The 25,198-nt window shown below is 38.6% G+C and overlaps 1 protein-coding gene across 1 annotated transcript; it reads left to right on the plus strand.

Annotated features, from left to right (window-relative positions):
• The first annotated feature begins 699 nt into the window (after positions 1-699).
• Positions 700-20,073, plus strand: NTMT2 (N-terminal Xaa-Pro-Lys N-methyltransferase 2). The gene is made up of 4 exons (XM_012763631.2): positions 700-995; positions 12,919-13,094; positions 18,371-18,620; positions 19,396-20,073. Exons 1-4 carry the CDS (start codon positions 842-844, stop codon positions 19,665-19,667), a joined length of 852 nt encoding a protein of 283 aa, XP_012619085.1. The 5' UTR covers positions 700-841; the 3' UTR covers positions 19,668-20,073.
• The last annotated feature ends 5,125 nt before the right edge of the window (positions 20,074-25,198 follow it).

The raw sequence follows: 25,198 nt of genomic DNA on the forward strand, positions 1-25,198 counted from the left end.
CCAGGGCACATAGCACTGTGGAAAGAGTGGAGAGTGGAGCTGGAGGGACAGTCAGAAGATACCCAGTACCAAAAATAGACATACTTCTGAGGAAAATCATGTCCACAGCAGGCAGAGAGGAAGAAACAGGCTTACACGAATAGATGTTGGTTAGAGTAAGCTAGATGGACGAGTTTGCTTACTGAGAAGGGTATTTAACATCAAAACATCAAAATGGGCTTTCAAATAATTGCATCTCTTTAAGATCCTTAAAAATAGGAAACACATATCCATCTCTATGAAATGATTTGGGAGAAATTGTACTGATGAAAGGAGTGTGGGTGGCTAAGATGACTTTGAAGGGTCCTTGTAACTTGAGGATTCAGTGTTCTAGGAGGACTGATGGAAATCAGGGAACAGGATCTCCTGCAAAATATTCACAACTCTTTGAAATGGAAATTAGGCTATTCCAATTTAGGAATCAAATTAAAGCAAATATTCAGGGTGTTAGCAGGCTGTGCTCTGTGCCTGTTTGAAGTGGTAGCTAAAGGAGGGAGGCGTGCTTTTTCCTGGATGAAGCAGGATCTCACTCAGCCTGTTTTCATCTTTACTTAGCACCTGCTGGCTTGGAGTGGTGTCGCCCAAGCAATCAGACACGGGGGATGTGCCAAGAGACTGACCTCCCCACCCCACGTGTGCTGCCCCTCCCCACCCCCCCAGTGACGGCCTGTCCTGATATAGATGGACAGGGGACTGGTTTAAAATGACAGTCTCAAGTTCATTTAGGAAGACAAGGCTAATTCAAAGAAACAGCCAGGCAAGCTTCCTTTCTCTGTGGGGATAATTATTATGCCCCTTCACCATGGCCCACTTAGGAGCCCATTTCGCCTTTAGATCCCGCTGGCAGAAGACCGACGGTGAACTCTGTCGACATAGCATGTCCTTTATCCTTCACAAAGCCATTCGCAATGACTTCTTTCAGAGCTACCTCTACCTGCTGGAAAAAATTCCCCTGGGTAAGTGGGTCAGAGCTGCTAGATAAGGGACAGGAAATGACTGAGGAAGGAATGGTGCGAGGTCGCGGGGGCTTCTAGAAGAAAAGTTAGAACAAGGACACTTTTCAGATTAAAAGAATGCACAACCAATGTCAGTGGGCTGAAAAGTTTCAATGGCATTCTTTTGTAGAGAATATAAAGATCAAGTGCCGCCTGGAGAGTCAGGACTCTATTTTGAGATTTCCATGCACCCTGAGGCTCAGCGACTTGCCTTTCTGTGTGTCGGTTGCCTGAGTATCCAGATGGTAGAAACTCAGAAGGATATTTTTAATATTTGCAAAAATTTAGAGTTGGGCAAATTGGGTAATTCAAATATGACAGTATTAATGCAATAATGTATCAAATAAGAGTTAAAAAGATAGACTAAACAGTAATAGACCAAAATGTGTTTGTGTGTGTGCATGTACATGTGTGTGTGTGTGTTTGTGCACACGCTACATATAATCTTCTGTGGCCTTCTTGAATCATGAGAATAATCAGATAGCCTACAAAGGATAGATTTTAGTTTGGCCTTTGAACATTAGGAAAAAAAAATGAGGCAGGAGTCTGTCTCCATTTTTGTTATTTCCTCCAGTTTTCAGGGAATTGGACAATAGAGCAATAAAAAAGCTTATCTGGTTTGTCTATGCTACTTTTCTCAGCCTCTGTGAAAGTAGTTACTTCAAGGCACTCTAAACAGCACTGAAGAGGAAATGACTTACCATTAAAGAGTGAAGTACCCCCCTTTGATTTATATTTTCCCCCAGTGAAAGCAGGAAGGTTGTGTATCTGCCCAGCCTGTTTTCTTAAGGTTGTCTGAAAGCCCCATTGTGCACTCCATGTGCCCAGGGGTTCCAGCTGTGGAAGGGGCTACATCATTCTTTGTTTTGTATTCAAGAAACTGGATGTTAGCAGCCTACCCAAATCTCTTTTTTATCAATCCATTTCTGAGGGATCTTTAATTTTAAAAATGCAAATACCTTTGGCTCATATTTATACAACTTTCTTGTAAAAATTATTTTCTCATCTCTGACTTTGATTCTCACAGCCACACTGTGGGATAGGTAGGGTAACTATCATTAGTTTTTACTCTCACCTTCCCACTTTCTCCCTCCCATTTTATTTTTTTAAATGAGGGAAAGAAAATTCAGAGATGATGGTGTCTGGTCCAGATAAATAGCAAAGCAACAACCAAAGTCCAGGGCTCTTTCTGGGAGATCACACTGGCCGTAAGCAATTCTTTTTAGGACATAATACATCTCATCTATATCCAAATGGAAAAAAAAAAAAAAACTAGAGCAGTTCATTTGAAAGGTGATGATATTCTGGTCACTTCATACATTGGCAGACCATTGCTTTTCTGGAGACGCTCTTTGGGCGGTATCTCAATAACAGTAGCTTGCAGCCTTGGTTGCATTAGACTGAAGAAAGATATCAATTACAATAATTGAGAAGAGACTCACTAAAGGGCTGATGCCTGACAAACTTTAAAAATAGTTACTAGAGAGAAAAGGAACTCCTCTCTGAAAGTAGATGAAAATGAATTAAAAAGTTAGAATAAAACAGTATCTTATGAAAATCAGATGGAAATTAATTTTGGACAAGTAGACTATAAATTACATTTGGCATCAATCCTTTTTTTAACCCAGTAAAATTATTTTGATTTTATAGTCACTTTGATTTTGTCTGCTTTTCTCCTTTGTGAATGTGCTGATGGTTTATCAATGATTTCCAACCTTTTAAAAAACATTATTATTAAAAAGCAAACTTTTGGACAAAATATTCCATGCAAACCAAATGTAAAACACAGAAGAAAGGGAAACTTTTCTGCTTAGGACTGAGGGCAGAGTTCTTTCCTTGGCCTGCCCTCTTAGCCTCAATAGTGGCTCGTGAGGCCTTTCTATAACACCTAGAGGGTTCCATAAACACAGTTTGAAAACCATTAATTAGTCTATTCCAACCCAAAGTTTATTTTACTTAGTTGCAGCTTAAATGGTCACTGCTTATTTTCTCTGGCCCTGATGATTCAACCCAAGCATTAGTTTCTCCTGAGAGTCACAGAACTAGCCTCATCCACAATACCTATTTGGTCATAGAAATTGATGGCTATCTTAGTCAGTATGGACAGGGCCATGGTGCAATAACAAACTAACCCTGAAATCATTATAGCCGAATACATACGTTTATTTTTTTACTTTTGCTACATCATTTTCAACATGTATTCTTAGGGGTAGGAGTGAGGCTATATCCTATAAGGCATTCAAGGATCCAGGATGACAGAGGCTTCACCAGCTGGACTATCACTAGTCACCAATGCAAGGGAAGAGAGTAGCTAAAGGTTTGTTTACCAGCTCTTAAATATTTTGGCCCCAAAGGACATACATTACATCTGTTTAGAATCTGTTGCCTGGAACTGCAAGGATGCTGGGCAATGTGAAGGGACCACATGTATATTTGGTCACAAGTAAATGTTTCTGCCACAAGGGAAAAACATTGGTTTTAGAGACAGAAACGCCAGGCATCTTTCTGATCAGTTCGGTCATATTCAATGCAAGAGACACTTGAGGAATTCTCATTATTGAACAAACACTGTGCCCTGGAGAAGGTTCAAACATTAACAAGACGCAGCCCCTGTTCTTCAGGATTTTATAATCTGGTAGATGAGGCAAATCTACAAATAACTTTGTATTTCCCTTTTAAAATTGATGGTGCAGGGAAGGCAGGCTCTCAGCTCTGTGAATGCTCAGATTTTTTGCAGCTTTTTCTTCTCATGGCAGAAGCTGAATGTTTGGAAAGGAATCAGCGTATAATTCCCATCTGCCAGTGTGAACTTTATCCAATTAGAAGGCTTCCCTTAACCCTAAATTAACTCACTTAAATCTTGGTTTTTGTCCCAGGAGGTTATAACATATTATGGGATGCATTTGTACGTATTAATTCCCCTACTGGACTCTAGTTCCTATAAGCATAAAGATTCATCTATTTTTCCCTATTCTGTACTTATATATCTAGCATTTACAATGTTTCCCGAGACATAGAAAAAAACTCAATAAATACCTGATTGATAAATTAAGTGGCCTTTTACTAATAATTAATCGAAGGTTACCAAAGCCCTGAATTCAAATTCTTGCATTGCTCCTGCTATAGAGGTAGCCTGTGTAGGTTTCCAAATCCTCTGAGCATCATTTCCCTCAAAATTGTAGCAGGGATGTTTGAAGGATTAAATGTAGGTATATAGGTGAAAGTACTTAATCTTCAGTATTAGTTTCTTCCTTTCCTTCCTCTGAGCTGACCCTCTATAAAAGCCATCCTGTAGACTTCTCTAGAATAGGCATTACCAAAGGCAATAAAGTTAATTCAGTATATGAGAGTTTTCAGGCTGTAGAGAGTATTATGATTTTCAGTTTGGAAGTAGAACATAGCCAGGAGTGATGCTCCCTCCCCAGCTCGACTGAGGTGTTTTAGAGCTGGCTTCCCCTCCTCTTGATGATTTCAAGACTTCATAGAAATGAAAATAAAGCCCTTCGTTCAAAAAGGCTGGGGAACCCCTCCTGTAGGGTCTGCACAGAGAGTTTGTTGTTTCGGCTAATTATGGAAAGAACAGTGGCTAACCAGACTCTTTGATTCCTTCTTTCCTTCCTTCCTCCCTCCAACTGCCTGGGTTAGGCAGCCAGTCTCACTCGAGCACACTATGTGACAAGGCGCAGTCATGGAGAAATTTGATGAAACATTCCTGGCTAGCTTCGGAGATTCGTGGAATAGCAAGGACATGCATACTAAAAGTATGCAGTGGAAGGCTTAGCTCTGCTGTTGAACATAACAGATCTTCAGAAAGAAGTGAGAACAAGGCTATCAGTGTTCTCAGTGTTTTGCCTATATTGTCTCAGTTCATCATCACATCCCTATTAGGTGTGCTGTTATTTTTCCCTTCTTATATTTGAAAAACTGATGCAAGGAGGATTTAAGTAACTTGCCAAAGATATTGTGGTGGTGAGTGGTGGAGAAGGATTGGAACCCAGGTGGTCTGACTCTGTATTCCTCATTTAACTGCTACATCATATTGTCTCCCAATGTATTAACAAATGGAAGTCTGACTAATATGGGCAGCAGTATAAGTTTTACCATATTTTTTGATTTGGCAGGAATAGAAAATATAGTCTATAAAGAGCACTGGCTTTCTATTAAGATCACCAGGATAGGCAAGCCAGTAAGTAGGTTTATACACTCTAGTTCTACCAGCCAAAGTTCAGTTGGAGTCGTGGAGTGAGCAAATTTTCCAAAGGTGGCTGTTTGTGAACACATAGAAAGTAGAATAAGAAAACAAGCCAGTGTAAATTTCGATTGTGTTCACCAGTGCTCAAAGGGGTCTATATATGGCCCAGTTGGAGATGTTCACATAAATTAACCCTCAATAATTCTTCTAGTGCTACCTATTAATATATTTCTGAATACAAGAAAATCAATGAATATTTATTAATTATATTATCGAGCAAGAATCTGTTACTCTTGGACATTATTAAAGGTTTAGACTAACTTCATATTTAGAACAATGGTTCCATGTGGTTTAGCAGAAAGACCAAAAGCTTTGTATCTGAATAGGCATGTGTTAGGACCTGGCTATCCTACTTCTATTCTATGTGATATTGAGTTAGTTACTAAGTCTCCCTGACTCTCTCATGACTCATTTGTAAAAATAATTATTATAACTCCAGTCTTGTAGAGTCCTTATAAGGATTAAAAGAGATCATGTGAAGAGATAATATGAGAGTGTATAGCATAATTCCTGGCACATAGGAAGTACTCACTAAATATTATAACCCCCCTCCTTCATTAATCCTCTTGTAGAAGAATCAGTCTCTGGGGAGGAAATTAAGAACAATAGCTACCCTTTTGCCATCATAGTCAAAAGCCAGAGTTAACACAAACATTTCTTATCAAACTCTTGGAACTTCCAGAATGAAACTCACCACATAGCAAATGATATTTTTCAAATTGATTTCGTCCCTGTGGCAGGCATTGCTGCACAGACTCATTGTACAGTGAATCATTTTTCAGATGTTCATTGTTATCTCTGAATGAAAATGCAAAATGCTGCAAGGTTATTTTTCTCTTTAAAGAAACGAAGAAAATATAATTTCCCTTTTTACTGAGCAGACACATTATAGGTACAGAGAGTGAGATGGATGAGCTACGGTTTTTGATTTAAATAGCCTTTGCTTCAAATCCCAGTTATGTCACTCACTAGTTACTTGACCTTTGGCCATTTAGTGAACCTCTTCATGGCTTGGTTTCTTCTTCTGTAGAATGGATATATAATGTGCATCTTACATATTTAGTTCTATATAAATGCTTTGCAAATGTATTGTATATATGCATGTTTGATCAATGATAGTTACTATTTCTAAAAAATTATTTGGGAAGCCTAATTAAGAGGACAGATATTTCATAAACTATAGCAAAGACATGACTTGTGTGTGCTTATGTCAGGTATTCCATATAACCATTCACATCTTTGTTGAACCCATATATTCAAAAAACAAAAAGCTAGCACTTATTCAATGAAGATTCAAAGAAAGCCTATTATGAGTTAAGCATAATGGTAAGTGCTGAGTTTACAAAGAAAATAAGATACAGCCTTATCTTGAAGAGTATTCTGTAGGAGAAAGACCTACACAGGTAATGTTTTTAAGACAGGAATACAATTATAGAGACCACTATGGGATTCTACAGAGGTGCAAAAGGAGGCATGGGAACTGCTGAATCAAATCTTGGCATGAAAAAACTGTCTTCGGTATCTCTTCCTGACCTTTGGCCTTCTCAAATTTAAGAGTGGTTCAAGTAGAGTATTCTAGAAGGAATAGAGAGTTAGGAAGATGCTCAGCAAGTAGTTAGGGGCTAGACCCCCTGCTGAGTTGGGGAAAGAGGATTGTCCCTCCCCACCTTTGGTTACCTTATTTGTGTGGAAGCCTGAAAAGAAGTAAGGAAACACTGAACTAGCTCCAAGTGAAAAAAGAAAGGTCCCCCTAAAACTTTCAGGGTAGGCAGTACACTATTTTAGAGACAAGAAACACCAGACACCTAAAGTCTACATAGAACAAATAAAACCTAGAGCTCCTGTCTGGGCAATTCAGAGACTTGGTAATGACAGCTTCCTGGCAGCCTGGCACACTCAGACCTTTCGATTTCACCAGAAACATTGATAAAGTGCCATCTCTTCCCCTACCCTCTAGAGTGAGGAGGTAGCATTTATTGAGCTCCTATTCTTAACCAAGCCACACACTGGGTGCTTTCATTTGCATCATCTCATTCAATAATGTCAATGACTTACTACAATAGGTATCATTATCTCATTTTATAGACAAAGAAAGTGAGTTTCACATGAGTTATGTAACCTACTCAAGATCATAAAACTAACTAGTGTCAGAGTTGGCAAGCAAATCTACAGGTGCCTTACTCCAAGATACTTTTTCCTCCTTCCCTTCCCTTCCCTTCCCTTCCCTTCCCTTCCCTTCCCTTCCCTTCCCTTCCCTTCCCTTCCCTTCCCTTCCCTTCCCTTCCCTTCCCTTCCCTTCCCTTCCCTTCCCTTCCCTTCCCTTCCCTTCCCTTCCCTTCCCTTCCCTTCCCTTCCCTTCCCTTCCCTTCCCTTCCCTTCCCTTCCCTTCCCTTCCCTTCCCTATTTTTACCATTACCTCTTTATGGCTAATTTGAGAAGTGCTTATCTGCAAATCTCTTTTATGAAAGGTTTTACCCTTCATAAGGGCATCTCCTAACCGGGCTTTTTTCTTTGTCTTATAAATTAAAAGCTAACTTGATCCAATATTCTCAATCTCAAATCATTTCAAAATTACTGAATTACTGTCTAAGTCTAGCCTACATATCCTCTGGAGACTCGTAGATCAATTTCCAGTTGACAAACAGGTCTAACATCTGGAATAAGGAGGCTAAAATAGCTATCTCCATTAAAAAAAAAAAAGACAAATGAAATAAAAGAAGATACTCAGCAAAGATAAGCACTTAGCTATGAACAAAATTTCCTGTTTGTCAGAAAGTTTCTATTTTATTGGCAACTTGAATAATACTGCTTTGACATTTTGGATCTATCTCTGATATTGGGTCAATATCTCCTTTAAAGACTAGATTAAGATTTTGAGTGATTATTCTGTTTTTCTCAAAAATTTTATGTCAGAAAACAGCAGAAGTCATTAAATAGCTTATCACCTCAAGGTAAACCCATTTCTTTGCATCTTAGAGTCGGAAGCAGAGAACTCGAGCAGCAAAATTCCTTTGCTACTTGAAAAAGACTTTCTGAAAGGACATATTTGAAAAGTTCTGAGTTTTATCCAGATGATCCACACCATGTGAAGTTCCTTCCCTTTTCAGAAAAAAAAATTATTTACTATTTTTTATTTCTTATTGTCATTTCCATTTGTATCCTTTACTAATTTGAAAAATTGAATTGTCTTTAAATTGATTAGAAATCTTTCTCATTTTTTGCTAACCAAAATCAAAGGGCATCCTTTATGGCCAAGGTCTTTTTGGAATCATCTTGCTTCTACTTATAGACATCTGTGGAAACTCAAGGCGATTGTTCTTTGTACCATTCATTGCACATGCAGCAATGTATGACTGAACTCCTTCCTGCTGGGTTGTTATGTCCCATGAGAGAGAAATTGGGTTTTATGTTTCTTGTTTCCTGGGTGTTGTAATGGTGTCTATAACTGAATCATGGATGAATTGTTCTCTTGGTGTCCACTCTCTTAGATAGTTCATTCATAACTATCCAAGGAAAGTTCCTGGAAAGTTCATAAGATCTTTATTCTCCTTCAGAGTAAATGAACTTGTACTCTATTTTCCTTTTTGTCACAAGTGAACAGTTGGAGGTCCCTGGAAATTCAGTTCATAATGTAGGTCCAGGAAAAAATACCGTGTTGTATTAAGAACTAATAGAATGTATAGTCTCTGTCTTTGACCACTCCAAGTTTCAAAGAGCTATTGCAGTTCTATAAGAACAAGTCACTTGATATGTATCTATAGGAAAAAGGCATAGGCTGGCAACTAATTGCCTTATCTGGGTCAACATGAACAACTTCAGGAGCTATCAGGAGGGGAGAAGCTGGGGCTGGCCATGACACCTCATATATCTTTTTTAGTGAAATGCTGCTGTCAATTAGGTGAAAATGAGAACTCAAGCCAATAACCATAAAAGTCCACCGATTGAGTCTGATACCTGCTGAGACTGGCATTCTCTTGTGGTCTAAATGTTGCTGGCATAAGAGACCATTCCCATTTCTAGATTAAGAGTTTTAATAGACTGCACCAACTAGTTGACTTGAGCAGGTGATGACTGAGAGTGGCTGTTTTGCTGCTTTGGTTGGATCAAGGAGAGCCCTGGGCTGTGGCTTGCCAGTGATGCCAGAGCAGCGTTCCAGCCTGGGCAGACTCTGTGAGCTGTGATTTTCCAGCCTGATTTTCTGAGACATCCAGAAGAATTTGGAACAGTCATATTATTGGGATGGTGATGCCTGATTTTTGTCACCCCTGTTGAATTTATAAGCATTTATTGAGCCACCTGCAGTTTACACACTTTACCCGGTGCTAGGAAACGAAGATTGGTTTAGGTCAGTGGTTCCCAGTATTTTTGAACATGAGGACCTTCCCTTTAATGTTATATTTTCTCAATTTGCAGCTAGTTTGTGCACAAAATGTCAAAAAAGCTTCTATGCATTTATTAAAACTTTTTAAAGATTTGTACTTTTAAAATAAAAATCTATACCTAATAGTAATATGTATGGGGGATATAGTATATAATAGTTAACCTCCAGAAAATGATACACTACATGGAAACTGATTCCTGTATTCCTTTCAGCAAATTCATGGTCATTTAGGGTCCAAATATTGGCATTAGTGTCTTCAAGTTGGAAAATACTGATGTAATTCCATAGATGGAATATAGTCATAGTAATATAAGTATTTATTGGATTTCTAACTTTTAGAATAAAAATGTGGGACCAATTGTTCAATTCTTAGACAAGTAGTATACTAGTCCAATGTCACAATCTTGGGGTGATCTGAAGAAAAATGTTCCTAGTTAAGGATAATTTCTTTTTTTCTTAGATTCCTTCTCTTCAAAATTATGCTATATTTTGTTTTGTTTCACACCCTGATCATAATGTTTTGGAAGTATTGTGTATTTTGCTCTGAGCTTTCAATTATCTTTTATATTTGGTGGTTAACATTAAAAATATGTCTTTCTTAGAATATTAATAATATCCCTTGGTTTCTTGCCTATTCTGTCTAGGGTCAAGATCATTCTACTGCTTGAAGATATTGGTTTTGAAGCCTATGTTTTCTCTTCTAATATAAACTGATTTATTTCCATATCTGATAAATAGCTGTCATTTGGGGATTTCTTTTCATTGGATTTCTGGGTTAATTGCATCATCTTTCATGGTGCATCTTCTCTTGATTTTAACCCTCATTGGGCTGGAATATAGCTTCAAGAAACGTCTGAAGAATAAATCTATGGGAGGTAAATATTCTTTGACAGTTTGGTTGGGTATTAAATTTGGCTTCAAAATAATTTTTCCTCAGACTATTGCTGGCACTGTACCATTGTTTTCCAGTGTTTCTGATGAGATCTGTGATATAAGTCTGATTCTAGTTCTTTGAACTTAGGGTTTCCCAGTTAAATTTAACATGATCAACAAATAATTTTTTAGCATAAGTATGTCCCAGAAATGTGCAATATTTCAGACATGCTTACATTAATAAATCTTTCATTGTTTAACTGAAATGCAAATCTGTGAGTTCTGTATTTTTATTTGCTAAATCTGGCAACCCTATTTGAAGGTCAACCACTTTTCTATTTCTAAATGACTTTTCAGATCTTATTATTCTTTCTGTTTTGAAATTTCTTAAGGATGTGTGTAAATCTGTCTTTTTTTAAATTCATGCTGCTTAGCAATGTTGTATCTTACAACCTCTTTCAGCTCCAAGAAATTTTCTTCTATTATTTCTTTAATAATTTTCTTCCCTCCATTTTATTAATTTTCCCAAATCCCAATTAGCTTGATATTGGGCCTTCTGAATTGCTTTTGTGGGTCTAGTCTTCTTACTTCTGTTTTCCATATCTTTTTTTGTTTGTTTGTTTTATATCCTAGAAATTTACTCAATTTTATATTATAAAGTTTTTGGTTATCAAAATTTTAATTTCTTAAAATTCTTTGTTATTCTTTGAATTATACTTTTTTGGAAACTTATCATTAATTTATGAATGCACCAGTTCTCATATCTCTTCAAGGATATATGAAGGGTTTTTTGTTTGTTTTGGTTTAAATTCTCACCCATTTCATGAATTATTTCTCTTTGAGTTTGGTTTTGATTGTTTATCTCGATCTTTTTTTTTTTTTTTCAGACTGCTACTTTATTCTTATATGTCTGAAGATCATTGTTTACCCATATTTAGGATTAAAGGACAGGGTAAATGATTCTAGGTAGTGGATAAGGTTTCCTCTGTTATGTACTTGTCCCCTAAATAGAAAGGATAATGAGAAGCTCTACATGGGCAGGTAGACATTACCGGGCTCTGATAAGTGTGAGTAAGTGAAGAGCTTGGAGTCTTCTGTAGTCAAAATGAGTAATGTTCTAGAATTCTAATGCTAACTGGCCTAGTTCTCCCTAGGCAGGTTTTTATTTACTCTTTTTTTAGAGGATGGACATTTTTCCCCCCTAGAATTACAGCTGTCCTGCCTGTTGCTTTCAGAAGAGTGCACTTGTTCTCTCACCTGGTTGTTCTCTAAGACAGAGCTTTGATTAACACTTCTATTTTTTTTTGGCTTCTCTTCTCATTCTTACACTCACCTCCTGTTGGCTACAAGTCTGGAATGTAATTTCTTCTTGAAACTATTGTAGTTTGCAGACTCTTTATTTTGTTCTATCTGCTTTTTGTCTTTCAGAAATTTTACTGGAATTATGAATCCATCAGTGATACCCTCTTATTTTCTTCACTGTTATGGGTTTAGTCTATTAAGACAATTCTTAGGGAGTATTGGGAGGGAGGGAAGACAGATGCATGTTCTCAGCCTATTATCTTGAACCAGAAGTTCCTCCCTTTAATCTACTTTCTATCATTTCCTCCTGAATGTCTTTTAATGAAAATACTTTATATCTGCATGATTGAATTTTGATCTACAAAACATGCTCACATACACTCTCATTTACTCTTCAGAAGTTGTGACACATTTTTTTTTTAAATAAGTGTCTTAAAATAATACCTCATGTGTCTTTCAAAAGAATGAAATGACAATGTACATGTGAACTGTGCCTAGCACACTGCCTGGCACAGAATAGTGGCTCAATAAATATTATATCTATTTTTATTATTTTATTTTCATAATACAGAGCTCAAGTACATTTCTATAATCTTGGTATAAAGACATATTTGGATATTTGTTGCTTGAAAAAGATAAAAAAAATTAGCTGCCTCTACCTTGTGATTAGAATAAGGATTAATGACAAAATTCTCATAAAACATTTGGAGCTTAGAAATAAAACTCACCATGAAATTGATGACATTCTTTATCCTAATGTAGCTAACGTTGTTAAACCTATACAGTGATAAGCTATAGGCTTATTAAATTATGGAGTTATTAAATCTTGAAAATTCCATGTGATTGTGATTTATAGACGAGATCCCTTTGGATCAGAGGGGTTAAGACATTTCCCCAGGGTTATATAGCAAGTGAATCATGGAGCCAGAACTCAAACCCAAAGCTTTTGACTTCAAACCAGTGCTCTTTCATCTACAGCACAAATTCATAGGCTTTTAAGAGGAAATGCAGTGCATAAGCTTGAGCTTGTTCTATCATAGAAATATTAATAACTATTAATGATATTTCATTGGCAGTGAAATTGTATGCTTTAACAAGCCAAGTCATCAATGGCGAGATGCAGTTCTATGCCAGAGCTAAGCTTTTCTACCAAGAAGTACCAGCCACGGAAGAGGGTATGATGGGAAATTTCATTGAACTCTCTGGCCCAGATATCCAGGCCTCTCGGGAATTTCTCAGGAAATTTGTTGGGGTGAGTAATACTACTGACTGTAGCTTGATGAGAAGGCGGAATCCTTGCAAACACCGAGCTCACATGCCTCTGTGTTGCCACTTGCCAGGTTAAACTTACACAGCTCCGCAGAGAGTTCAGCCTAAAACCTATTTTAAGATGCTCAAAAAGGGTGGACCACACTAAACCATTGGTTTATCCCACTTGGCAATTCACCCTCCTAGTACCAGCTAATCTTACATGCTTCAGGGGAAGGTGAACTAGCAGTGCTGATATTGCAATTTGTGAATTAAGAAGACATCTCTTTTAGAGTCTTATAAATAAACAGTTGACACCCAGATGATTGATGAAATATCATACCCTTTGGGATCTTGACTTGACTTACTGATTCCCTATAATAAAAATTAGACGTAGTAAGGAAATGCATGTTTATGTTCAGTTTAAAAATAATGACAGTAGAATCCCTTCATATTATTTTATACATGGTTTAGATTTTGCCCTGAAAGAATGCTATCCCTTTGTAGTCCTGGTGTTGGGTGAACTCAGGCTTTCTTACTTTTGTGTCATGTGGAGACAGACAGCATAGCTTCGGGGCCAAAATGTTGGGCTCTGAAGTCATCATGGGTTCTTCTGCTCAATGTATAAGCGCCCTTGGGCTTGTTACTTGAATACACTAAGCCTCAGTTTTCTCACCTGTGATGAGGGCGTGACACCACAAGCTACCGCACAGGACAATACGAAGATCAAATGGGGTACTACATATCATGGATCTGCTTTAGTGCACAAAGCTAGTACTCAGCAAATCTAATTCATGCTACTACTAATAACAGGCTTTCATATAGTGTGTTCATTATGTTTTCAGAAACTTCATTTTGTTGTTAGACTAGATTTAACCCCTGTAGCTTTATTAACTGCTGTTGGTCCTGCTGAAGACACAAAGACGTTCTGTTCCAATTCATTATAAAGCCATTTGTTTGAAATTTGGAGCCTATTTTATGCTGGTAGAGGATGCATTGTAAATATGAGGCTGTGGGATTAGTCCGTCAACCTATTAGCAGCATAATAGTAAGAATAGTCCTAGTGTTGAAGTGTGGTTCACTTCACATCCAGCCTCCCTGGAGCACCCGGCGCCTGAGCGTCCAGAGGTGGCAGTGGAGAAACTGTGGTCAGGATGGGATATCTACAGGACTGAAGTGTCTGGACATCAACTGCAGCCGTAAAGAACCAGGGAGTCTGCGGATAACATCCATGTGTGTTTACAGGTCAGGGTAACCTGGAGTATTTTTAAATCAGCATTGCTGACTGATTTCATTGAGTGCTTATTCTGAGATGCTCAGTTACTCTGCTAAGCACTTTAGAAACATTGTCTCAGTGACTCTTCACAGCAGTTCTTGGAGGTAAATGCTATTATTAGCTCTGTTTTTACAGTTGTGGAAACTGAGGCTTGGAAAGGTTAAGTAAGTTGTCAAGGTTACACAGCTGGTAAGAGTCAGAACTGGGAGTTAAGCCCAGGCAGGTCTGTCTGACACCAAACTCCCTGCTCTTAAGCATGACATATTTTTTCCATTTGTCTCCTGAAGCTGAAAAAAAAATCCCCTTTTTTTTTCTTTTCCTTTTTGGTGGACCATAGACCTCAACCCTCCTCCAGTCTGACCCAAAGCAATCCCTCCCGCTTGCCTCGTGGTGAGGCCGACTTTGATCCTGAAGCATTTCAGAAGCTTAGTTAGTAATCCAGCTGTCTTGTCACTCCGTGTGGAATGCCAAGCCGACCACAGGGGTGCTGGTCAGACAGAGCCCGTAAGCACGCCCACGGACCTGGGAAAGGAAACAGCCTTGTGCTCGCAATATTTGTGTTGGAAAAGAGGCAGCCTGCTCCTTTCAAACAAATATAAGGAGTCCTTCTTAGTAGACTAGGCTCATTGTAAAGCCGTGAACTCTTAAGTACAAACATGGTCCTTTTTAAGGGATGATATTTTGATACTTTGACCTTAATACTATAATATACAAAATTAGCATTCAGGTCAAGATACAAGGAGTTAGGCAATCTGAGTATCTGACATGATTTATTCTTATGTCAACTGAGAAAAGGCAGATTGTTTAATTTCAAGTTTTGCTTTCCTTTCAACACTTAGTGACATGGGACAGTGGGAAAAGGTGTTTAAACTAGTTGCAAATGTGATATCAAGGTGATGTCAATGGTAGCTCATAACTCTCTTCAGTTTGAGCTTTCTAGTGGGGGAAGTAGTAATTAATAAAAAGTAATCCGTATTTTTTCCAAGTGATCAGTATTTGATGGTATTTATTTTTTGACATTTTTCAGGGATTGGATGACTGAAAAACCTGGATCTAACATTGTATTTCCTGGGTTTTATACAGTGGCGTGAAGTGCTTTCATTTTAGTTTTTAACAATACTGGATGAACTTAATGTTCTTCTAAACAAAACATGTAGGCAGACGTAAAACTACAATGAAATTCCTAATAGTATTTTACTATTTTACATGAATGTATATGAATTTATATGAATATATAAATATGAAGATAGCATAATAAAGGACAATGAAAATAACAGTAATGAAAGTCTTGTTTTGAAATCACACATTGCATGTAGTTCTAGTCACATTCATGTGAGGGCATCAGATTTCACAGCTTCAGGCAGCCACGGTGTCCAAGAAGCAAGACATGTCCCTGGGATCAGTCTTTAAATATCCCTTTTCAGAGGAGCTGCATGTGAATGAGAGACAGAAAGAATCTTGGGGCCAAGATATGGGAGGCAGTGCCAACTATGTAGAATGAAATGGAATAAAGAGAACCAGACAATAGTGGGGAGAGGCTAGAGATACACAGGATTTGAGTGAGAGGCACCATTTTTGTGTTTGTAAATATCAATAGTTTAAAGAATAACTATAGTCAGATATCACACCTCAAAATTAGTGAAAAATACTAATTAGAGGATGCTAGTTTTCAAGAAAGTTCTATTTCAAATATTTCACTTCTCTGAACCTCAGTTTCTTTGTCCGAAAAAGCAGGAGAATTAGACATCAGTGATTTAAAAACTCTAGGGTTTTGCTGAGATTCTCAAGGTCTTCCTGGGAGAATGATGAGAAGGTTGAGTGGGTGAGGCCCTGCCTCACTTTAACCAGGGCAGCTTCGTGTTTGTCTATTCATTGAGAAAAAAGAGTTCAGCTGCTACAACCCTCTTGAAATCCACTGGCATAGATTTCTAAGGTCTCTTTGCTTTATTGTTTGATGGTTCTACTTCTAAAATGACTTGCTACACCAATGAGAGCAAGATGACCAATAGAGGCTTTTAGGGCTTCTATTGTTTTAGGGCCAAGTAATAATAATGAATTAGAATACATACAAATTGAGCATACAAATTTGTAATAAAATCATTTTTTGGCTTAAAATAACTTCTTTATATTTTCCCCCATCTCATTTCTGTTATGAATTTACTTAGCAGATGCTTCTTTTATAGCATTCATGACATAAATCTTTAGCCTAGGCATTTTTCTGAATTAATTTAGTTTAAATTATAATATTTGAATGTGGGAGGTGGCATAGTATAAGTAGAAATGGCAAGCACATGGCAATGTACCACCATTTCCCCTTCCTATACTCAAGGCAGACATCACTAATCAATCATAGATCTGTTTCTTGTTGAATTGAATCAGGCCTTATAAATTCTTTTTAACATCACATTAGACAGACTAATAAGAGAATAAGAGTTGTCACTTGAGTTGACATCCTTAATGTAGAACTGGCTTTGGATTCAGATAGTTCCTGTTCAAATTCTAGTTCAGCCATTAGATATATAGTATTAGAAATCTTAATTTTCTCATCTCCAAAATGGGGATGATAATCATTACCTTGTGGGGTTTTTTTGATTATTGTATTTATTATAGATGTAAAGAGCTTGCTACATATAACTATTCCATAATTATGGTTATTATTATTCCATTCGAAAAGAAGTTATAATTGCTTTACTTTTTGTTCTTTATTGTACTTTTCTAGCATAAGGAAGGCTTTTGGGGTTGACTAGAAAGTTACTTTTTTGATGTTTCCCTCTGCTCATACTTCACCTTTGATCTTTAGCCAATTTTTTTTTTTTTTAATTCTTAGTTCCTGAGAAATCAATAGTAGGCTTTCTCCTTAAGATCTTGATTGGCAACTTCAAGTATCTTGTTACTGTAATTTCTAGCACGAAACCTATTCAGCAGTCACCCCAATTGTGATTAAATAATTTAGACCAGCTGAATCTTCATAAATCAGAAACTTTAAAAATTTTATAGATGCAAGTTTGAGAAAGTTTGCATTGGTTGATTTCTCCCTAAACCTACCACCTCCCCATCATCCCCTCACCTCTAGTTAATTTAATGCACAGACCTACTTAAAAATCAGCTTTCAGAGTTTCATGCCCAGTAAATCATGTAATTTCTGGTTTAAAAAAACCCATAAAACAACTTTTAGTATTAAAGGAGACAAGGAAACTTTGTTGAAACTACCCTTTATTCACATGAACATTCTGTGGGCCATCAGGGCTGGATATGTAATAAAATCCTGTCTCCAGAATCAATAATTAGGATTCTTCAGCTCAGGTCCCAAAATTTACGTTCCACACAAGATGAGTAGATAATTCGGAGCCCTTAAAAATCAGTCTAGAAAAATAAAATTTCACTTATCCCAATATAAATTCAAATGTTTCTATTGAATGAATTTTTAAAGTAATTTTAAAATTCAGAAAGGCTCTCGCTGCTTCGTTCTCCTCCTCCTCCTCCTCCTTCTTTCTTCTTCTTTTTCTTCTTCCTCTTCCTCTTATCCTTCTCTTTCTCCTTCTCCTTCCTTCTGCTTTCTTCTTCTTCTTCAGAACAATAACCTACAGTACAGATCCATTTAGCTGTGGATTTGAACCAAATTTACTCATCAAAGTTCTATCTTCATAGGGTTACAAATAGCTCATTGCTTGGAGAAAATTACTAAGTGTTTAAACCTAAGATATTATTTTTTTAATTTTAGTTTACAATTATTTTAAAGACCCATATTTGGATAAAATAAAGAAAGCAGAGCTAGAAATGTTTAGGTATTTTTTGGAAAAAGGTAATCAAATGTTCTATGACTTGATTGGGACAGTGGATACATGACTGTATACATTTGTCCAAACTCATTGAATTGTACCCTTAAAATGGTACATTTTATTGTATCAAATTGGCCTAAATAAAGTTGATTTAAAGAGGTAATGGGAGTGTCCAAGACTCCGAGTTGCTCTCTGCACTTGAGGTGTCAAGGTCCCTTTCTGCAGGGCTCCGGGAGAGCTGGAACAGACTGCGCCTTGGATTGCGGCTCTGGGATAGGAAGGGTGAGCAAGCATGTCTTGTTGCCGGTTTTCAACAGCGTGGAACTCGTGGACATGATGGAATCTTTCCTCCTCGAAGCCCAGAACTACCTGCAGGTTGCAGGAGACAAGGTAGAGAGCTACCACTGCTACAGCCTGCAGGAATTCACACCCCCCTTCGGGAGATACGACGTCATCTGGATTCAGTGGGTCTCCGGTTAGTCCTGCGTGGCCTTGTCTCTGCCCCTCCCCCCTTCTCAGCTAGAGAAGATGACGTTTGAGCCTCATGAGGACACAGGAAAGGTTTAGCGATGGCTGTGGTTACAGCAGTTAGCCAGGCTTCGGGGTCATGTGGACTCCCAAACAGCTCTGAACCTCCAGATTCCTCCCCGAACATTCTCTGTACCAGAAATCTACATTTCTTGGGGGATTTATGTGGGTCCAAAGGCACTTGCTCCACCAACCTAAATCCTTGAAGAAATGTAAATACTTGAAAAAATTTTAAAAGCGGGGCCAAAAAAGGTTAATCTTCATTTACTGGCAGAGATGTCTAAACTAGACATTCTTAGATTTAAATCCCCAGGAAATGAGACAGCAGTGAACTAGATTTTGCTGTGTGTGTGTGTGTGTGTGTGTGTGTGTGTGTGTGTGTGTGTGTGTAGGAGACCTGAAAAAGTGGTCATGGAGGGCTTCTCCAGGGACATGGAGGGACTCATGGGGTAGACAAATAATTTATCTCATGCCCGTGAGGTAGATAGGCCAGGCAATATAATATCTACTTTATAGACAGGGGACTGAGCCTCCTCAAAGAGGACATGTGTCCTCTCACCTACATTTTCAAAGCTTCCTGCAGCCAAAACAAGGCTATTAAATAATTCAAGAATGAATGAACCATTGGTCTCCTGATTCTTAGCTCTGTGTTCTTTCCTACTCACCTCTCTCCCTACCCTCCATTCCATCCTGTTCCCCCGTCCACTTGGCCCCACCTGTAGGGTACCTGACTGACAAGGACCTGCTTGCATTTCTTTCCCGGTGCCGAGATGGCTTGAAAGGGAACGGCGTCATCATACTGAAGGACAATGTGGCGCGGGAGGGCTGTGTCTTCGATCTCTCTGACAGCAGCGTGACCCGGGACATGGACATCCTCCGAAGCCTCATTAGGAAGAGTGGGCTGGTGGTGCTGGGCCAGGAGAAGCAGGAGGGCTTTCCAGAGCAGTGCATCCCCGTGTGGATGTTCGCGCTGCACAGCGACGGACACTCCTGAAAAGCAGCGGCAATGAATGACTGGACTGGACAGTGGTGCGTTGGGATCTGGCGCTCTCCCTCCAGGTGCCCCTTGCAATGCAGACAGGAACGGGGAGAAGGGATATAAGGCATGTCTGCAAATGACTGATGATATAGTATGTACGAGTTTTCACTGATCATGTAATACACACGCTCTAATGAGACATGCACATGCTCTGTGGATTTCCTGAAAAGAGATGGCATAAAACATCAGGAAAAGTGCTTTGAGAAACTACTTATATGTTCCTAAACTATACAAGTGTGCATGAAAACAGAAGACATAAAAGATAGCTGGCCTGAACCCATATTTGTAAAAAGTATCTTTCTGAATATCCTAGGCAAAAATGTTTGTTTTTTTTTTTTTCACCACAAGATGAAATTGGCATTCTCTGAAGCAAGGAAAACAAAGCATTTGGCTTTTAGAGTGGTTCAAATAAAGCATTTGTTTACTAAAAAGAAAAAAAAAAGAAAAGAAAGAAAGAAAAAGAAAACAATGGCCACAAATTCTAAACTCTCCTGGTCTCTGATGACTGGCGTCAGGGTAGCCCAGGGGGTGTGGGAGAAAATCTAGACTCCTTTCCCTGTGCTCATGTCAGCTACATTATACTTCCTTCCTCTTTGGTACTACTACTTCTCTTGAACAAACATCTCTCCCTAATTAAGAGGGCACTGGTCAAAATAATCTTATGAAAACAAGTCCATTACTTAATTTTGTCTTTAGCCTTTCTCTTGGCAGAAAAAGTATACGGTTTCACTTTCTATTTTGGGTCAGTTTCACTACCCAATGATGTAATAGGGGTGTAATCTGGTAACAGAAAGGCTGCATTACAATGATGGAGAAGTGTCTCCTTTCAGGAGAAAATGTTGTACCCTGAAATTTCAGCCTTGAAAGTATAAGTAAATGTCATTGATAATCTAATTTTAGCCATTGGCTTCCAACGCTGCTTGCTTCATTGCAGCTGCTCCTGGTGCCTTGATTGAAATGAATGTACATTGGAAAGAGAAGCAGCTATGGAATGGACAAGGAAATGATAAACCTGAAAATTGAACTAGCTGGATTAATATAAGGCATTGTTTTAATTAAAAATAATCTAAAATCTTTCTAAAAGAAAAATGTAATTCAATTTTTGTTAGCAGAGTGTGTAAATATAACTGCTATTATCTTTAGAACATTTCAATATCTTCATGCTGAAGCACATATTTGTGTTTTAATATATATTGAGTCCTCTGTGAAATGCAAAGAATCAATTAAGAGAAGAAGATCTACTGCACATATATGCTATTACCATAAAAATCATATTATCAAGTCAGAGCTCTAACTTAAGAGGTAACCAATTATTATACAACATTTAACACCTTTTCGTATCTTTACCTTGGTAGTTTCATTTAGTGTGCTGGAAAATTATGTCACTTACTATGACCTTGGTATCTTCTAGCTGTTGTATGTTACTTCCCACACTCTAGGGTAACATAACAGAATATCAGTCAGAACCTGTGGTGAGCAAGCTAGAGACCAGAATGAAATCAAATGGTAAATCAATACCAAACAGACCAAGGGTGGCAAAACAAGGGTACTTATGTAAGTACTTATGTAAGTCCTTCGTGTTAGAGCAAATTAGCAAAATCTTCAGTCTCACCCCAGGAATTTTCTATTTCTTTTACACAAGCACCCTTACTTAATTCTCTTATCTCTTGACTTTCTGCTTTGCCAATACTCAGAAGCTGATTGACACAGTTGTCAATTTTCTCTGCTCCTGGGATTCTGAGTTTGTGGAGGAAATAACATAATTGTCCTTCAGATACTGATATGTGATCTTCAACTCAGTTGGATCTTTGAGGTTGATCATTAGTCCCTTTTCTCTTCCTAAGTCAAGTCATTTACCATTATCCTTAGAAATTTTTCAGATCTTTATTGCTCTGCACAATTTCCCAAACTTCATATCTATTCTTAATTTAATGGAGAAAGTAGAAATTAGGAGTAAATTATATTAACATTCCCCCTCTATACTGTAAATAATAGGTACAAGGTAAAGAGATGGCTTGAGAAGAATTAGAGCAAGATTATGCAGCCTAATAGGTTTTATTAAGGTGTAGATCTGTTATTCAAAGAACAAGCAGATGTTCTGGAAGGGTGCAAGTAAGGAACTGATTTTTCTGGTCCTGGGAGTAAAGTCATAGATACTGTAGAAGGAAGACATTTAGAGTGAGACCTATTTTAGCCCTCTTCAATCTAACTGAGTAAACCAGTGGTCCCCAACCTTTTTGGCACCAGGGTCTGGTTTCATGGAAGACAATTTTTCCACGGACCGGGGGGTGGTGGTGGTGGTGGCATGGTTTCAGGATGACTCAAGCACATTACATTTATTGTGCACTTCATTTCTATTATTGTTACATTGTAATATATATAATGAAATAATCATACAACTCGCCATAATGCAGAATCTAATGCCAGTGCTGATCTAACAGGAGGTGGAGCTCAGGCGGTGATGCGAGTGATGGGGAGCAGTTATAAATACAGATGAAGCTTTGCTCGCTGGGCTCACCTGCCACTCACCTCCTGCTGTGCAGCCTGGTTCCTAACAGGCCACTGACTGCTACCTGTCCACGGGCGGGCAGACCAGGGGTTGGGAACCGCGGGAGTAAACCAAACACACTGCTCGTGTTTATCAACACATCTGGAAGCTAGTGGTGTAAGTGGCAGCTACATTATTCCCCAAATACTGATCCATAGTCCAGCCGCCTCAGAATCATGTGAGGAGACTCATAGAAATTCCAAGGCTCCATTCCCATAAGAATATGGTTCTGTGAAGTAGGATAAGAAAATCCGCATTTCTTTTGTAAGGTCTCAAACTGATTCTGATCACTGGTTTTGCGTGAGGACGCTGATAGGGCAAGGAGAGTGGGCTGGGCTCTTCAGAAGCACAGAAGGATCAGGGAGGGCCAGCTTCAGGGAAACAGCTGGACGGTGAAACCCATTCTCCACATCAATGCCAGTCTTTCTAAAATACAAATCTGACCATGTCATGTATAAATTTTCAATGACTCCCCGTCACCTACAGGATGAATTCTCATCTCCTTAGAATGGCATGAAAAGCCCTCGTGATCTGGCCCTGGCTTCGCTCTCCGGCCTGTTTTACCACATTCCTACAGCTGTGCTTTACTTGTTATACCCTGAAGTAGCCATGATTTATGGCTCAGGGCATTTATAGATGTTAGTTCCTTAGCATGGAATATTTTTCATTCTTTTTTGTCTGGCCCAGACTGCTTAGATGTGGCTGATTCCGGGAAAGCTTTCCTCGCTGTCCAGGAGCAGGCCAAGTGCCCCATTGTCTGCTATCCCTACTCGCTATATCACAGCACTTAGTATGTGCCATCATGATCACCTGTGTACTCGCCATTTCCTCTATTAACTTCTGAGCTCCTTGGTGGAGTATTCATGATTAGAGTCTCAGTCTCTGTTGCAGACTCCAATATACTGCAGGGACTCAAAACTTTTGTTGAGGCCGGGCGTGGTGGCTCACGCCTGTAATCCTAGCACTCTGGGAGGCCGAGGTGGGCAGATTGCTCAAGCTCAGGAGTTCGAAACCAGCCTGAGCAAGAGCGAGACCCCATCTCTACTATAAATAGAAAGAAATTAATTGGCCAACTAATATATAGAAAAAATTAGCCAGGCATGGTGGCGCATGCCTGTAGTCCCAGCTACTCGGGAGGCTGAGGCAGCAGGATTGCTTGAGTCCAGGAGTTTGAGGTTGCTGTGAGCTAGGCTGACGCCACGGCACTCACTCTAGCCTGGGCAACAAAGCGAGACTCTATCTCAAAAAAAAAAAAAAAAACTTTTGTTGAAAGAATGCAAGTTGATATCAAAAGTAGAAAGTCTCAGGGGGCAATCTTGACTTCTGGAGGCATCAAACAGGAATCAGAGCAAAGCAGCAGGAAAAACTAAGGGCTTTTGATGTTCCACGAGCACTGGGAAGTACAAGACTGGTCAAAACAGTAATCAAACAATGCAAGTGGCAAGAACCAGGAAACGCACAGAAACAAGAAGGCAGTGAACTTCGGGGTCAGGCAAACATCCACCTGGGAGGGGATTTTAGCAAGACGATTAGGCCCAGTGGTAAAATCCTGCCTAGTTAGGAAATCTCTCTCTTTTTTTAATAGGTGTCAACCCAAGTTTATGGGAAACCTGAAGTTGATAGTTCCACCAGGTGAGTGTGTGTACTTGATAAGAGATATGTTAAATTGTGACTAGGTTATAGCAAAGCAACTCCTTATCCTCACTCACTTCCTGTTGAGCAAGAGGTCAGAACAAAGTAACTAGCTTATAGATGAAGTTAATCCTCCTGTGAATGTTGAATAGAAGGTTCTCATTGAACTAACTGCAAACCTGCCTGCAATCCTAGATGAACTTTGGAGGACCCGTTGGTTCATACTGTGATTCATGAATGGGTGCAATTTTCACCGACCTCCTCTTCTGAAAACCTGAGCCACCACTCTTAAGCAATAGCATAGAAGCAGGCAAAGTCTTAAGGGCTCAGCAATTTTATAGGTTTGAAACCATCATAAAAATATAAAACAAAATGAATAAGGTCATTCATGTGAAAGATGATCTGCTTTGTATTATAGACACATTTTGGCCCCATCTTGTTTTTTTTTTCCCCCTTTTTCCACGATTTCCTGTAGCTGGCTGTTTTGAATGATGTATTGGGGAGAAGGCCCGTGTCAGATATATTCAGCTGCCTGTCATGAGTAATTAAAACCAGTTGTGTTATTGCTTTCCTTAGTTCCAGCTGACTCTTTGATGCTTTGGTGTCCATGCCAAAAACTACCTCTTATAATCGTCAGAGGCTAGTGTTTGGCAGAGGTCACTGTAAGATAATTAAGCAAATATGTGAAAAATAGTTTTAAATTGTCTCTATTAGCAGAGAGTGTGCATACATGTATTTAGATTGGAGGTTGAGAAGAGACTTTTTAAACAATAACTGACCCTCAGAGCTAGTGATTTGATGTCAGAGAACTATGTGTTTAGAGCAACGTTGTACATTTATTAAGTCGGGGTGGTTTGACATCTTGCTGCATGACAGACACTGTATCAATTTCTGCAAATACACATATAGACAATGTCTGAGAAGATCATGGCTCAGTAATGGACAGATACATTAATAATAATAATAATAATTCAGGATGAAAAGGGTCAAAAGAGTGGTTCATACAAAGAATTAAAATAATATAGGGAAAAGAGTAACTCACACCATTTCTGAGATTTGAGAGAGGCTACACGTATTCACTCAACACCTATTTGTTGAATGCCTACTATGTGCCAGGCACTGCTTTGGGATCTTAGGCTACATCAAGGAACAAAATCGAAGGTTTTGTGGAGCTTATATTCTAGGAGAGATGGAGGTGTAATAAATATAAATAAATAAGTTATTTTTTATGTTAGAAAGTGGTAAGCTCTTGGGAAAAATAGAGTAGAATAGGAGGATTGGAATTCATGGGGAAAGACTGTAACTT

Source organism: Microcebus murinus, chromosome 2 (assembly GCF_040939455.1).
Source record: "Microcebus murinus isolate Inina chromosome 2, M.murinus_Inina_mat1.0, whole genome shotgun sequence".
Lineage (NCBI taxonomy): Eukaryota > Metazoa > Chordata > Mammalia > Primates > Cheirogaleidae > Microcebus > Microcebus murinus.